The sequence below is a fragment of the Erpetoichthys calabaricus genome, chromosome 2 (assembly GCF_900747795.2).
Source record: "Erpetoichthys calabaricus chromosome 2, fErpCal1.3, whole genome shotgun sequence".
In the NCBI taxonomy this organism is placed as follows: domain Eukaryota; kingdom Metazoa; phylum Chordata; class Cladistia; order Polypteriformes; family Polypteridae; genus Erpetoichthys; species Erpetoichthys calabaricus.
In genome coordinates this window covers 249,045,829-249,061,528 of record NC_041395.2, presented here as the reverse complement: position 1 = coordinate 249,061,528, position 15,700 = coordinate 249,045,829, and the positions used below count along the sequence as shown (strand labels likewise).

General features: G+C 37.8%; 1 protein-coding gene across 1 annotated transcript in view; it reads right to left on the bottom strand.

Annotated features, from left to right (window-relative positions):
* Window positions 1-1,185: 1,185 nt before the first annotated feature.
* The window catches only part of LOC114646923 (adhesion G protein-coupled receptor A3), a 557,815-nt gene continuing 543,300 nt past the window's right edge, over window positions 1,186-15,700 (bottom strand). The window contains exon 19 of the mRNA XM_028795327.2: window positions 1,186-7,032. Coding sequence (XP_028651160.2) covers window positions 5,808-7,032 — 1,225 coding nt within the window. The 3' untranslated portion in view covers window positions 1,186-5,807. The remainder of the gene's footprint in view (window positions 7,033-15,700) is intronic.

The following is a 15,700-nucleotide window of genomic DNA, read 5'->3' as shown; positions in this document are numbered from 1 at the left end:
GTTTCTATTTCCGGTTTCTTTGTGGTGGCGGCTTGTGTCACCACCATCTACTCAAAGCACCGTGATGTTCCAACATTGATGGATTAAAAGCCAGAAGTCTGCATGACCATCATCATCAAGTCCTTCCGTGAGAACCTTAAATACAAAGAGGACTATTTCATTTATGTTAGGTAGAATGCCCATAGGGGACTGGGCGGTCTCGTGGCCTGGGAACCCCTGCAGATTTAATTTTTTTCTCCAGCTGTCTGGAGTTTTTTTTTGTTTTTTCTGTCCTCCCTGGCCATCGGACCTTACTCTTATTCTATGTTAATTAATGTTGTCTTGTTTTAATTTCTTACTTTGTTTTTTATTTTTCTTTTCTTCATTATGTAAAGCACTTTGAGCTACATTTTTTGTATGAAAATGTGCTGTATAAATAAATGTTGTTGTAAACTTTATCTGTCCAGGCCTGTTATGATTTGGTGACTCTAGCTTTCTTTTCTCCTTGTATATTGTCACCTGCTAAGTTAATCACTTTATTAAAACAAGCGTAACAACCAAAAAGAGTAACATAAAAATAACAGTTTGGGAAAAGCAACATATCACAAACAGTTCAGGGCATATTTTTAAGTTAATCTGATCCAGTGCTTGTGCTCATATGAGATTAAGGGATGGGGAACAAAATGTGATGTTGTTCTAAAATGTTGAAGCATATATATGCTGAAGTGACCACAAATATAAGATGACATATTTTATGTTGGCTTTGATTCATCTTTTCATTTCAAGTATATAGTCTGAGGGTATTTTGAAAATAATAAATTTGACTTTACTGTCTAAATATGTATAGTAGAGTACTGCCTATATGATTGTCCTTGAACTAAAACTGCTCCCTTTCATTACTTTTTTTTACAATTGCAATTTACAGTGGAATGTTAAAGCATCCGGACAAACTTCCCTTGGAAGGACATTTCAATTTTTAAAAATTTTAACAGGCACTGATGGAATAAAGTGTGACTTATTTTCAACCTTAAAACATTCACAGCAACACATACAGTAAAATAAATGCCAACTAATTTCAAGGAACAGCTCTTAAATAAATGAAACTAAATACAATAGATTAAAATATAGAAATATATGTATTGATTCTATTGTTTTATTTTCATGTTTAAATGTTATATGTGGTGCATACATAGACCAAAAATAACATTATGGTGAAAAAATACATTTATTGGAATTTGTGGAGATGTAGAAAAGTGGAACGCTAACTTTGGGGTCTGTCACAGTAGCACTGCCTCATCCTAACACAGGATATCTGACCAGCTACATAGCAAGGAACAGTGGAGCAATGCCCAGTGATGGTAGAATGATTTAGAATACAAAACATTAACATTCACAAACACATAAATCAATCTGTTTCTATGACATTTTCAAAATGTACATTATGCATATAAAAGCAAAATATTGTTGCGTTGGCATTGGAAAGCAGGCTTTTGTATCACTTTAGTAGCCAAAGATAATACATTACAGATGAGTGCACGTAATGTGTGATATGATGAAACATTTCACAATGTACACTTTAAAATTAATCTGAACAAACAAACAAAAATGCTCATAAACAAAGAGACAAAAAGTAAATAACAGTTGGACTCAGATACTGAGCATTAACCTAGTGGGTTCAGGTCCACTACCTCCCCTTCATATTCAGGGAGGCTCAGCAACTATGCTATGAATAAGTGTTGTTTTTTTCCACATCATATTGAGTTTTCTTTTCAGTTTCAGACTGGGACTTTACTGCAGGAGCAAAAATATCCGAACAGTAATTTTCAAATGCGTCTAAATTGGTCTCTAAAAATACTGTATACTTTGTGTGGTATAACTTTCTAAGCCATTATCAGATGACAGTAACTTTATGATCTGTAAATCTGCATTTTATTATTATTAATAACAAGGGAAGTGTGACTGTGGTGAGGTCTTCGGTAGGAGTGACGGATGCATTCAAGTTGGAGGTGGGATTACAACAGGGATTGGCTCTGAGCCCTTTCTTATTTGCAATGGTGATGGACAGGTTGACAGATGAGATTAGACAGGAGTGCCCGTGGACTATGACATTTGCTGATGACATTGTGATCTGTAGCGATAGTAGGGAGTAGTTTGAGGAGACCCTGGAGAGGTGGAGATATGCTCTAGAGAGGAGAGGAATGAAGGTCTGTAGGAACAAGACAGAATACAGGTGTAAATGAGAGGGAGGTCAGTGGAATGGTGAGGATGCAAGGAGTAGAGTTGGCAAAGGTGGATGAGTTTAAATAATTGGGATCAACAGTACAGAGTAATGGGGATTGTGGAAGAGAGGTGAAAAAGAAAGTGCAGGCAGGGTGGAATGGGTGGAGAAGTGTCAGGAGTAATTTGTGACAGATGGGTATCAGCAAGAGTGAAAGAGAAGGTCTATAGGACGGTAGTGAGACCAGCTATGCTATATGGGTTGGAGACGGTGGCACTGACCAGAAAGCAGAAGACAGAGCTGGAGGTAGCAGAGTTAAAGATGCTAAGATTTGCACTGGGTGTGACGAGGATGGATAGGATTAGACATGAGCACATTAGAGGGTCAGCTCAAGTTGGACGGTTGGGAGACAAAGTCAGAGAGGCGAGATTACGTTGGTTTGGACATGTGCAGAGGAGAGATGCTGGGTATATTGGGAGAAGGATGTGTAGGACAGAGCTGCCAGGGAAGAGAAAAAGAGGAAGGCCTAAGTGAAGGTTTATGGATGTGGTGAGAGAGGACATGCAGGTGATGGGTGTAACAGAACAAGATGTAGAGGACACAAAGATATGGAAGAAGATGATCCGCTGTGGCAACCCCTAATGGGAGGAGCCGAAAGAAGAAGAAGAAGAATAATCAGTAACGAGTAAAACAATTCACAGCAAAAATGAGTGTTTCCCTAAGCAAACAATTAGTTATACAAAAACTGTTCCACTTCCTGCTAAATTCGTGCCACTGACACAAAAAGAAAGGCTTTTAAAAGCTCTTGTCTGGAAGCATTTTAATACATTTATTCTGCATGTATCTGCTTGTCATTTAGTATCTGAAAAAAGATCTATAGTGAAAAAAACGCACCCGACTCATTTTGTTGCATTTTTGTGTGGAAAATATGTAGTATGTCGCATTTTAAAAAAAACAAAACATTGCACTCTTCCGTGGTGATTTGAATGAGAGCATAAATATAATTTCTTTCACTAGTGTGCAATGAATTATGTGCATTATGCAGCTGAAGAAAATAATAAAGATGCAAGTATGAATGGGGCTTTCATAGGCAGTATTCCATTCTTTCCACCCTTCAAAAAACTTGAGCATTTCACAGTTTTAAAACTTGCCTGCAAAATGAATAGTGTATGCGGCTTGAAACTTACCTGTTTCACTCATTACTATTACAATTATTACTGTGGCAAGTGAAGGGAAGCTGGAAATTCTGAATCTGGTAATCAGAAAGTTAATTCCACCAGTAAATGAAATCCCAGTTTAACTTTATTTTGTGGATTTTGTTTTACCTTTGGTATTCTAAGAAATATTGCCACGTACTTGTCTTGCTGTCATAACTCCTCTGTTTTAACTTTCCTCAGATCCATACCGTATTTTTCAAAATGCTATGGAGGGATGAGGAGGCTATCGTTGTGAAGGAAGAAGAAATTGTTTTTTTTTTTTTTTTTAAACCAGCAGTGTCCACTCAACACTTAATTGCTTTTAGCATATAATGGGACCTGGTAAAACAGAATAAAATAAAATAATTAAAAGTGATTTTAAATAAAGCCAAAATTCACCATTCAAATTTTAAGTATAAAACTAAGTGAATTATAAGTAAAACTGACAAGCGGTCAAACTCACGGAAAGAGTACAGAGACATTGCTGCTTAACCAGGTTTGAGTAGTTCCCATTCTGATAAAAAATAAATAGCAAAATGAGCAGGAAGATTTATTTTTGCCTGAAATATACCCGACTCTTCTTCCTTCAGGTAGTTATTTCTAGTATAAGTTCTTTGAAAATACACATTTTTTGTTCCTGCTGCTCCATCCCAGTTATCTACAGCATTTCCAGCAAAACAAAATTTAATATTGTCAGCCTGAAAGCAAAACATCTAAAGAGAGAAAAATCATCAACACTTTAATCATAGTATACCTGGTGGAACACCCTGCATAACTTTAGTTTTTTTTTATTTATTAAATAAGAATGTCAACATGTTTATACAAAAATATATATAATAAAACCAGTTACATAAGTAAATGATTGCAGAATGTTTTAAACCCATCATCATGCTACTTTAAAGGAGTTTCATGAGACATGTACTTTGAACTCCCCTTTAATCAAGTTTTTTTTTTATGTTGATTTCATTAGTATCTTTTTTCACACATCATGCAAATATGTGAAGAGATGACTATATCTAAACTACAATGTCAGATGTTGGGAGACAAAACACCACCTAATGCAAGGGTTCGTAAAAGTAAGTATTATAAACCTCTGACCAAATTATATTTGTATTTTTATCAGACTGAATGGAGTGGCTCCACAAACACTCTAATCCTTCATTACCTAATGCTGCAAAGGCACAACCAAAAAGCTATAAATATTAAAAGAAATGTGGTTTAAAAGAGTACAGGTAATTCTCAAGGACAGACTCATTTAGCTAATATGAATCCCGATTTTACTGGAAGCAATTGCAGAAACACTGTACATAGCTACATACAACAAGCACTGCATGCGTTGTATTAAAATAATGAACAACCAACCGCTAGTGTGGCTTTCTAATACTGCTGTAATATTGTTTCTACACACTGTGGCTTTCCACATTAGATAGTGCAGTGATTTTTTGTGGTTTCATAACGCTGTAACATTAAATATCAACATTATATCACAGCCTTTCACAATACTGTTGTTTTTCACATATAACACTAAAACAGCGAATGGTTTACCCTGACATGTGCCATGCAAGATACAACCATTGAAGCACCATTGATCTAACAGTGACAATGTAATTTAATACATCTTTCTGGGTGGATACTGAGACATTACACAGACTGAATACTAAATGTAATTGTTTACAGGCTAAGCAGCATAACAGTTTTCTAAGAGGCAGCATCTCTTGTATACTTTATCAGCCTTAATGAAAAAATATATAAAAAGGAATGTATGAGTTTTCATTTTTAATGATGTTTCACAGTATAATATGCATAAGTTAAGAAAAGAAAATGCAATTAATTCTTGACTGCTGGTGTGTGTATATATATATATATATATATATATATATATATATATAATTTTAGCAAAATACAGCTAAATTCTCCGTCACACAATGTGCCTGACTGAGGAATAAACACACACACACATAAAAAAAAATTCTAATTCCAGTTCTGAGAACACTGCCTCTTGGAATAGTTCATCTTTCACAAACATACAAATATACTCTCATATTTTTAAATAGAAAAGGAAATCAAGTCTGTGATTCAGATAAAAAGTCTCACATCCAAGTAGCCAAGCAAATGTTTTCTACATAATTTCATCCGGTTATTCTTAATACAAGTGTGTGTGTGTGTTTTAATATTATTTGAGGTTAAATGCATTTCTTCACTCGTGCCCTTTTGAATTCATTAGAAGTGAAAAGAAGAATGGTGTAACCGACAGAGAAATGAACTGAATAATACTGCACTTTTAGTGAGGTTGTTGTACAAACATGGTGAGGTTAACTACTGAATAAAAATATGTAAACAGACACAAAATAAAAGAGTACAGGAACTGAATGCAGAGTTACTTCAAAAGAAGAAGGTAATTCAAAGCCCATAAACTACACAGTAGTTTCATTTTTCCACGGGCCAGTTCTAATATTTCCTGTACTATCTGAACTGTACATAAGCCCTTCATGCAAACTTCCTTTTAGCATTCCATTCTGATTAGGTGGGTTTTGAGGGAACGATTGTCTCCGCGGATGCATCTCTAAATGGGCCGTATGGTGCACAGTGTCTTCATCAGGCATTTTACTGCAGCCGTACAGAACAGTGCTGGCCTCACTGCTTTCAGGCTGACTTATTGTAGGGAATGGGTCTACTTGAGCACAGCACCCTCGTCGGTGACAGGTGTGGCCTTCATGCGTACTGCGTGGGCTGTCCGTGTGAGAGCTGTGAACACTCCCATCAATGCTGGAAGGGATGTGGTAGGCATACTCCCGGTCTCCTGCAGTCCTGTGACGTGTAAAGTGCCTTGGTTTAGTCCTACTTTTGAGACATCTATGGATGTGCATATTGGGCCGAAAATTTTCCTCTGAATGCACATGAATATGGGGTTCATCATCTATAAGTTGCTCACTGTGCATATTAGCACAGCATGGGGTGACGGGAGAAAGGCAATTCACATGGTTTTGCACAGTCTGAAGATTGGTTAATTTGCATGGTCCAGAAACTGACTGGTTATATCCTGGGACTGCTTTTCCAGGACACGGAGAGTCCAAGAGACAGTGAGAGTGAACCTTTGTATCTCCATTCACATTTACCTTTGGACGGACATTCACCTGCACGGAATACGTGTTCCTTCTTGATGGACAACAGGACCACCAACAATGCCAAACATCATCCCTTTTTGCACAGTGATGGATCAAAATAAAAAGTCCCAATGTTACAGAGAAAGCCCCATATAAACAACTAAAAATCATGTCCAAGAAATGACCCTGAGAGACTGCAAGAGCTCCAAATGTCCAGGTAGTGATGAATAAGAATAAAGTAAATGCTGTTGTTCGAAGCTGAGCTTTAAATGAGTGCTCATTTTCCAGCATCGATGCAGAAATCACAGAGCAAGTGGTCTGAGACACAGATCCTGTATCTGCCATGTGACAGTGGCCTACTTCTGAGGCTGCTAATCTCTGCTGCTCCTCGGTCATTTCCTTCAGTTCATATTTCCGTTCAGGATGGCGTCTTAGTTGTATAAATGTGCAGAGGAAATATATGCAAGTGACCAAAACGATAAATGCCACTGGACCGTAAAATGCTCCAAGGCTAGGTTCCCATGCCATCCAACAGCTGTAAAAATGGTGAAAAAATAAGATTAATAAACAGTAAGACTCAAAGTATCTAAATACAACTTCACTGCATATATGTGTTTCCCAGACCAGTAAGACAAGAACAGGACTTTCAGACTATTTATACCCTGTCTTGCGTTTCTGAAAACTGAATAAAACTTCCATTAAAATGTTCTCAAGAGGCTAATCCTAACAAAACATCCATTTACATAAACCCCAAATGTATCCTAAAAGCGTCAGATACAAAACCCAAGTGCAGCACCAAGACTGGCTATTAACAGTCAAAAATGAACAACCATTTACATTTTAAATGACACATTTCCCATTTTAAAAATCTTAACACATCACTTCAAGCTGCATAAACATTCTCATAGTTTGAAAAGACATTATATCGAAACAGTACTTCTTCATGTTTATTTAAGACGACAGAGAAATATTAACATGTAAGAGGTGCTTACATAAAGTAGTGAGAAAAGTAATTGCCCTATCTGATTTTCAGCATTATTTTCTCAGTGCAGTGTATTAACTAATACTGGACAATTACCACTCTGAGTATATAAAAACACTAAATGTTGATACATACTTATTTCATTTATTGAAGAAAGTAAAATAACAGCCAATAAAATTTGTGAAAAATTACTCTCTTACACTCATTGATTCTGACACTTTCAGCAACAGCAAGCATAGCCAGATATTTATCATTATATCAGATTTGTTGAGATAATTTTACCTCATGCCTCCTTACAGTACTATATCAACACAGCATTTGTGGGATTTAAAGCATGATCTGCTTATTTAGGGTCTTACCATAAAAAGGGGTTTAGATTTGGTCTTTGACCAAGCCATTGTAAAACATTCACTTTTTTTCTTCAGCCATTCTGATTTAGACTTGACCCATGTGACCTGGGGTTAGACAAAACTCACCATATTTCTTGTGTTGTTAAAACAATTCATTAAGAGAGTATGGCATCATAAAGGCCAGCAAAGGGTTAACCTGGGTGCACCCAGACAACGGTTGTTAAACAAACAGAAAAATATAGAGAGAGATCTCCTGATTTAGACTAGCTTATGTGTTTTTGGTCAATTTCATGCCATGACCCAGCTTCCTAAGGAATCTTCTGATAAATGACAGTATTCATGGATCTTTTAATGACAGCATGATAGCTAGTCATGATTTTCATAACTTTCATGATCCTACCACCAACATGCTTGAGCGTAGGTATAAAATTCAGTGGAATTCAGTGTTAGCCTTTATTTCAATGTAACAGGGTAAATGCTATGTTTGACTCATTTGTCCATGCAAAGTTGTTTCAAAACTTTTCAGGTATTTTAGCATGAAGAAAGCAATCATAGTGATGTTTTTAACTTACTCTGCCATAATCCTATTTTGCCCAGTGATTATCTTAAGAGCCCGGATGTTGTTCAAAATGCCTTGCCTTTGAGATGATTTTTCCAACATGGTCACTTCTCATGGCTGACTATTCTGCCAATATACTGTAGATGTGATTTTGTGAAGCCCAATAGCATTATAAACTACTCAGTAACCCTGTGAAAACTGCCTGACATCATATTGTTTTAGAGTTTGTTAGGAATTTCTTTAGGTAGTGGAGTGGTGGTAAAAATTTTACTTCTGACTAGTATAATTACTGAAATGTTAAAGAATAGTTTGGGTAACTTGGTTACTAGGGCGCAAAGCCTATTGATGCTCACATTCATTTTTTTTTCTGTAACATTCTGTTCTATTTTATTACTATACCTGAAAAAAATAACATGATTATTATGCACATAAAATATGGCATAATGTAATAGCTAGTAGACATTGCCAAAAATCTTCAATGACACACTAATGGGTTTTTCCTGTTTAAATTCTAGTCTGTTAAAAATCATATTTAGTTACTTCAATTTTTCTCCCATAGTCTAATAACATTGTACAAGGTCAGAAATCATATGATACACTACTCTGACATTTTACAACACTTATGACATGATTTTTTCTTTCTAATTTAACGTGACCGTTTATTTTTTTCCTCAAAACGGGACATCTACTAATTTTTAGGTAATACTATGTGTATTCAAGAAAACCCATATTTTTTCATAGGTTTTATTTATTAATGAAAAGAACAGGAATGAAAACATGAAAATAAATAATTTATGTGGTCTTATATTTTTCTGAAGAACGAATTTGCTTAAGTATATTTGGTGTTGATTTCGAATAAGAATGAAATTCTTGGCAGTATTTCTTAAAATTTACTTTGGTAATTAACATTGCTTTAAGAACTGCAACTTACAACTGTGTTTTTTCGCTCGTCCACAACTTATTCATAAGAGAGAAGACTCTTTCTACGGGTGCATTAGTACCGGGCAGACATAAAATATATTCAATAATTATATGAAAGTTCGTATGATTCAAATTATTGGTGTGAAAGTGTTTGAACAATTCCACCCAATGACTTTCAGTTGAAACATTCCCGAAGCTGTGCTTGGGGACAACGGGATAGGCTACCTAAAAACGGGATGATCCCGTTCAAAACGAGACGTATGGTCACATTATTCTAATTGGACATAGAAAAATAAAATGATAGATATGAGTTTTTTATAATGTTTAATTCTTATTTCCACATGTTTCAATGATAGGTAACAAAAAATATTTGATGTCTAAAGCAGTACAACAGCAGATATCCTGTAAAAGACTAAGCCAGTGTTTCCCAACCTCGGTCCTGGGGGCACACTGTGGCTGCAGGTTTTTGTTCCAACCAGATTCCTAATCAGTGACAACACCTGATAACATGGATCTCATTTAATTAGCTAGTATTATTTTTCTTTTATTCTACATTCAGAAAAGCACAGCAGCATGATTTTTATATTTATAAGACATTTACAAATATTTCTGCTTTTGCTATAGATTTAAATGCTTAACTCTCTTTTGCTTGGTAATTTAATATATATATATTTTACCAAACTTCGTTTTCTAATTTCTATATTGTTCCCAAAACACAGAACTTGGGAAATAACACATCACATAATTAGCCCAGGAGTCCAATTAAAAACAGAAGCTGGTTGGAACAAAAACTTGCAGCCACAGTATTCCCCCAGGACCGAGGTTGGGAAACACTGGACTAAGCAGTGCCAACACACCATAATTAAAGGTTGCATTTTCAAAAGATGCCGAAACATGACTGAATTGGGTGCAGTTTAAATTGACAAACTGAGATTGTTCCTCAGCTTTGGAGCAAAAATGGAGAAAAACTGTCCATTCTTGGCATGGCATGAAAGAGGAGGGATGGTCAGCAGACAGGCAGAGCCAGAATGGAGACATCTTGAAGGGAAACTTGGAGTCCCATATGGAGACTGGAGATGTTGATGGATGATGGATGGATTAAATGCCAGAAGTTTGTATGACCATCGGCATCAAGTGACTCCGTGAAAAACCCGAACTACAAAGAGGACTATTTCATTTATGTTAGGTAGAATGCCCAGGGGGGACTGGGCGGTCTCGTGGCCTGGAACCCCTACAGATTTTATTTTTTTCTCCAGCCTTCTGGAGTTTTTTTTTGTTTTTCTGTCCACCCTGGCCATCGGACCTTACTCCTTTCTATGTTAACTAATGTGGTCTTATTTTAATTTCTTATTTTGTCTTTTATTTTTCTTCTCTTCATTATGTAAAGCACTTTGAGCTACTTTTTGTATGAAAATGTGCTATATAAATAAATGTTGTTGTTGTTGAGGAGCAGAACCATTCAGAGAACCAAACGTCAAAACAAGAGTTTTGAAGTGGATCTTCACAGCATCTGAGAGCCAGTGGAGATACTGAAGCAGAGGTGTATTAGGAGTAAATGCAATATATCTTCCATCTTTTACATAGGATTAAAAGTGGGCCAAGTCAAGTTATATCTATGGGTATTTCAGTCATGGAACATGAATATTTACATGAAGATCTGACTTATGAGCAGGTCTTCATTTTACACAGGTAATCATTATTATTACATTATTGAAAAAATACCCTTACTCAAGGCAACAAAATAAAAATACATAATTAGATTCTGGATGGCATGAATGATTCATTGTGAATAATTTCATTTGCAGTGTCACTTCTACATTCAAAAATAAGAGAATTTCAAATTTCTCTGCACAATAATGATTCACTGTTAATTAATGTAGGTGCCATTGTTTTCTGTGTTTCACTCATTTTTTAAAATTTTGTCAGTAACTTTCAACAACTGATGGCAAAAAAATCTCTATCTTGAATTAGCTAAACAGTTAACATATCTGTTCACATCACAGGTTTCTGTGTGTTGGTTTAATGTAATTTCTCATTAAGCAGTAATTTTTCACTATATTTATTTCAAGCTTATTACTAGTAAAAGATGTGTTACTTTGGTGTTATGCCAACTCACTGGTGAGATTCAGTGTTTAGATATCTAATGAGCTGTGCATCTGCCACCTTTAAAGTGTGAAAGCAGGCAGTCTTGTTTGTGAATTCATCTGTCCAGCTTTATCCTATGCAAGTGTTAGCTTGTAAGTCATTGATTTTTATTTTTTGCTTCAGTCCCCTAGTGAGTTGTTTTGCATTGAGAATCAGTGTGACTGGCAACAAGGGCCATGTGGTAAGAGCACAAACCGAGGGGACCAAGGACCATCACTTCCTGAGGGTGAGTAGGATCAGCTGAGAGAGTGCACACAGTGTTCACTGAATAATTTAATAAAAAATGCCTTTTATACTCATTTATACAAAAATATAAGTATCTGCAAGGCCTACATTTATTTACACGATAACTGGAATTTTGCTATATATTTGCACTGCATTCAGAAAGTAAGTCATAAATACATACTGTATTATATACATGTAGTGTAAGTGTCAAATGGGATGGATGGGCGTCCTGGCCAGGAGAGGGGAAAGTTCCTTACCTGGACGAGAGGCCCCAGGTGGATGGGCAGGCATCCCGACCAAGAAAGAAGAAGGTTCCTTACCCAGTAGGGAAGCTCTAGATGGATGGACAGGTGTCCTGGCCAGATGTGTTGTCAGAACCTTTCCTGGCCAGGATAAAATGGAAAGACGGGGAAGGACCGTCTCTGGGGGCTGTTTTTTCCCTCAATATGCTAGGTGATGGGTTCCCTCGGGCAAAGCTTCCATTCATATCCCGCAGGGCACCTTGGGACATGCAGTCTCAGAGGAGGTTCCACCTGACCCGGAAGTGCTGCCAGGTTGTAGTCACTTGACACTGGAAGGACTCCCGGGTCCTGGGATAAAAGGGGCCATCCAGCCTCATCCAGGTGAGCAGAGTCGGGAGGAAGTGGACAAAGCTTGCCTGGAGGAGAGATGGAGGAGTTATTGTGGAAGACAATCTGTTAAAGGAGAATTGAAACCTGTTTAAGGTATTGGATTGAATAAAACCACGTTTGTTGAAGCCTTTTGATTGCGTGACTCCACTTCTTTTCTGGGTTTGAGGAGCTGCAGTGCCCTTTAGTGGCCACACCTGATTACTGGAAATGGAGAAACTGGAGTAGCACACCCGTCATTGATTACTTTTTTATAAGTATTTCGTAAATTAGTAAAATTACATCTTACATTTTCATTTTATTACTTTCCTGTGAATGTGCAGTGGAAATTAATGAATATAATTTTTTATTTTAAAATGTTTTTGCTTTCATTTAACTATTTTAACATATAATATTTGTTAACAAAAACGAATGACTTTAGTAAAACAACTATCTCTTTGTAACCAGTAACTCAAATCAGTTTTTAAAATGAAAAACATGCTGTTCATTATTCACTTGGGATATTTTACAGGATCACTTTTGCTGTTTGATTTTGATTTAGATACAGTCTTAAGACAAAAATATATTTTTATTTTAGTCACTTTTTAGTATGGTGTACCATATGTACTTTTAAATTCTGATGATTTCAAAAAAGGGTTGGTCCAAATATAAACTGCTCAAAAAAATTAAATGAACACTTTGAAAATACATCAGATCTCAATGTAAAAAAAATCATGCTGGATATCTATACTGATATGAACTGGGTAATGTGTTAGGAACGAAAGGATGCCACATTGTTTGATGGAAATTAAAATTATCAACCTACAGAGGGCTGAATTCAAAGACACCCCGAAAATCAAAGTGAAAAAATGATGCGGCAGGCTAGGCCATTTTGGCAAAATTTCATCGCAACATCTCAAAGTCATACTCAGGAGTTTGTATGGCCCCCATGTGCTTGTATGCATGCCTGACAACGGATGGGGTCCTGGGGTATCTCCTCCCATATCTGGACCAGGGCATCACTGAGCTCCTGGACAGTCTGAGGTGCAACCTGGCAGCGTCGGATGTACCAAAACATAATGTCCCAGAGATGTTCTATTGGGTTTAGATCAGGCGAGTGTGGGGGACAGTCAATGGTATCAATTCCTTCATCCTCCAGAAACTGCCTACATATTCTCGCCACATGAAGCTGGGCATTGTCATGCACCACGAGGAACCCAGGACCCACTGCACCAGCATAGGGTCTGACAATGGGTCCAAGGATTTCATCCCGATACCTAATGGCAGTCAAGGTACTGTTGTCTAGCCAGTAGAGGTCTGTGCGTCCCTCCACGGATATTCCTCCCCAGACCATCACTGTCTCACCACCAAACTGGTCATGCTGAACGATCTCCAGACCCTTTTACGTCTGTTACATGTGCTCAAGGTGAACCTGCTCTCATCTGTGAAAAGCAGAGGGCGCCAGTGGTGGACCTGCCAATTATGGTATTCTATGGCAAATGCCAATCGAGCTCCACAGTGTCGGGCAGTAAGCACAGGGCCCACTAGAGGACGTTGGGCCCTCAGGCAACCCTCATGAAGTCTGTTTCTGATTGTTTTGAGCAGTATATATTGGCAAAATATATATTTTAATTTAAGGTGATTTTATGAAAGCAATGTGAGGCGATGTGCAGTATTTAATGATCTGAAGGACAAAGTCATAGGTTGGTCTCCCAGCTGGTGGCGATGCCATTTTGTCCTTGTTCAAGGCATTTAATGCCGCAGCCATGGTCAGTGAACTATTTAGACTCAGATACATTAAAATTAATTCAAATCAGTTTACTTTCATCTATTAAATAAATATACCCCAAAAAGTTAATTTATATTAAATGTGGATGTTAAAGCCGGACAATGCACTGTATCGTTTCCATATGACTATAACAATAAAAAGAAAACATAAAATTTTTATACGACACAACAAACTATTCTACTTAGCAACAAAGCAAATCAAATGCATATATAGTGCATCCGGAAAGTATTCACAGCGCATCACTTTTTCCAAATTTCGTTATGTTACAGCCTTATTCCAAAATGGATTAAATTCATTTTTTTCCTCAGAATTCTACACACAACACCCCATAATGACAACGTGAAAAAAGTTTACTTGAGGTTTTTGCAAATTTATTAAAAATAAAAAAACTGAGAAAGCACATGTACATAAGTATTCACAGCCTTTGCCGTGAAGCTTGAAATTGAGCTCAGGTGCATCCTGTTTCCCCTGATCATCTTTTAGATGTTTCTGCAGCTTAATTGGAGTACACCTGTGGTAAATTCAGTTGACTGGACATGATCTGGAAAGGCACACACCTGTCTATATAAGGTCCCACAGTTGACAGTTCATGTCAGAGCACAAACCAAGCATGAAGTCAAAGGAATTGTCTGTAGACCTCCAAGACAGGATTGTCTCGAGGCACATATCTGGGGAAGGTTACAGAAAAATTTCTGCTGCTTTGAAGGTCCCAATGAGCACAGTGGCCTCCATCATCCGTAAGTGGAAGAAGTTCGAAACCACCAGGACTTCCTAGAGCTGGCCAGCCATCTAAACTGAGCGATCGTGGGAGAAGGGCCTTAGTCAGGGAGGTGACCAAGAACCCGATGGTCACTCTGTCAGAGCTCCAGAGGTCCTTTGTGGAGAGAGGAGAATCTTCCAGAAGGACAACCATCTCTGCAGCAATCCACCAATCAGGCCTGTATGGTAGAGTGGCCAGACGGAAGCCACTCCTTAGTAAATGGCACATGGCAGCCCGCCTGGAGTTTGCCAAAAGGCACCTGAAGGACTCTCAGACCATGAGAAAGAAAATCTCTGGTCTGATGAGACAATGATTGAACTGTTTGGTGTGAATGCCAGGCGTCACGTTTGGAGGAAACCTGGCACCATCCCTACAGTGAAGCATGGTGGTGGCAGCATCATGCTGTGGGGATGTTTTTCAGCGGCAGGGACTGGGAGACTAGTCAGGATAAAGAGAAAGATGACTGCAGCAATGTACAGAGACATCCTGGATGAAAACCTGCTCCAGAGCTCTCTTGACCTCAGACTGGGGCGACGGTTCATCTTTCAGCAGGACAACGACCCTAAGCACACAGCCAAGATATCAAAGGAGTGGCTTCAGGACAACTCTGTGAATGTCCTTGAGTGGCCCAGCCAGAGCCCAGACTTGAATCCGATTGAACATCTCTGGAGAGATCTCAAAATGGCTGTGCAATGACGCTTCCCATCCAACCTGATGGAGCTTGAGAGGTGCTGCAAAGAGGAATGGGCGAAACTGGCCAAGGATAGGTGTGCCAAGCTTGTGGCATCATATTCAAAAAGACTTGAGGCTGTAATTGCTGCCAAAGGTGCATCGACAAAGTATTGAGCAAAGGCTGTGAATACT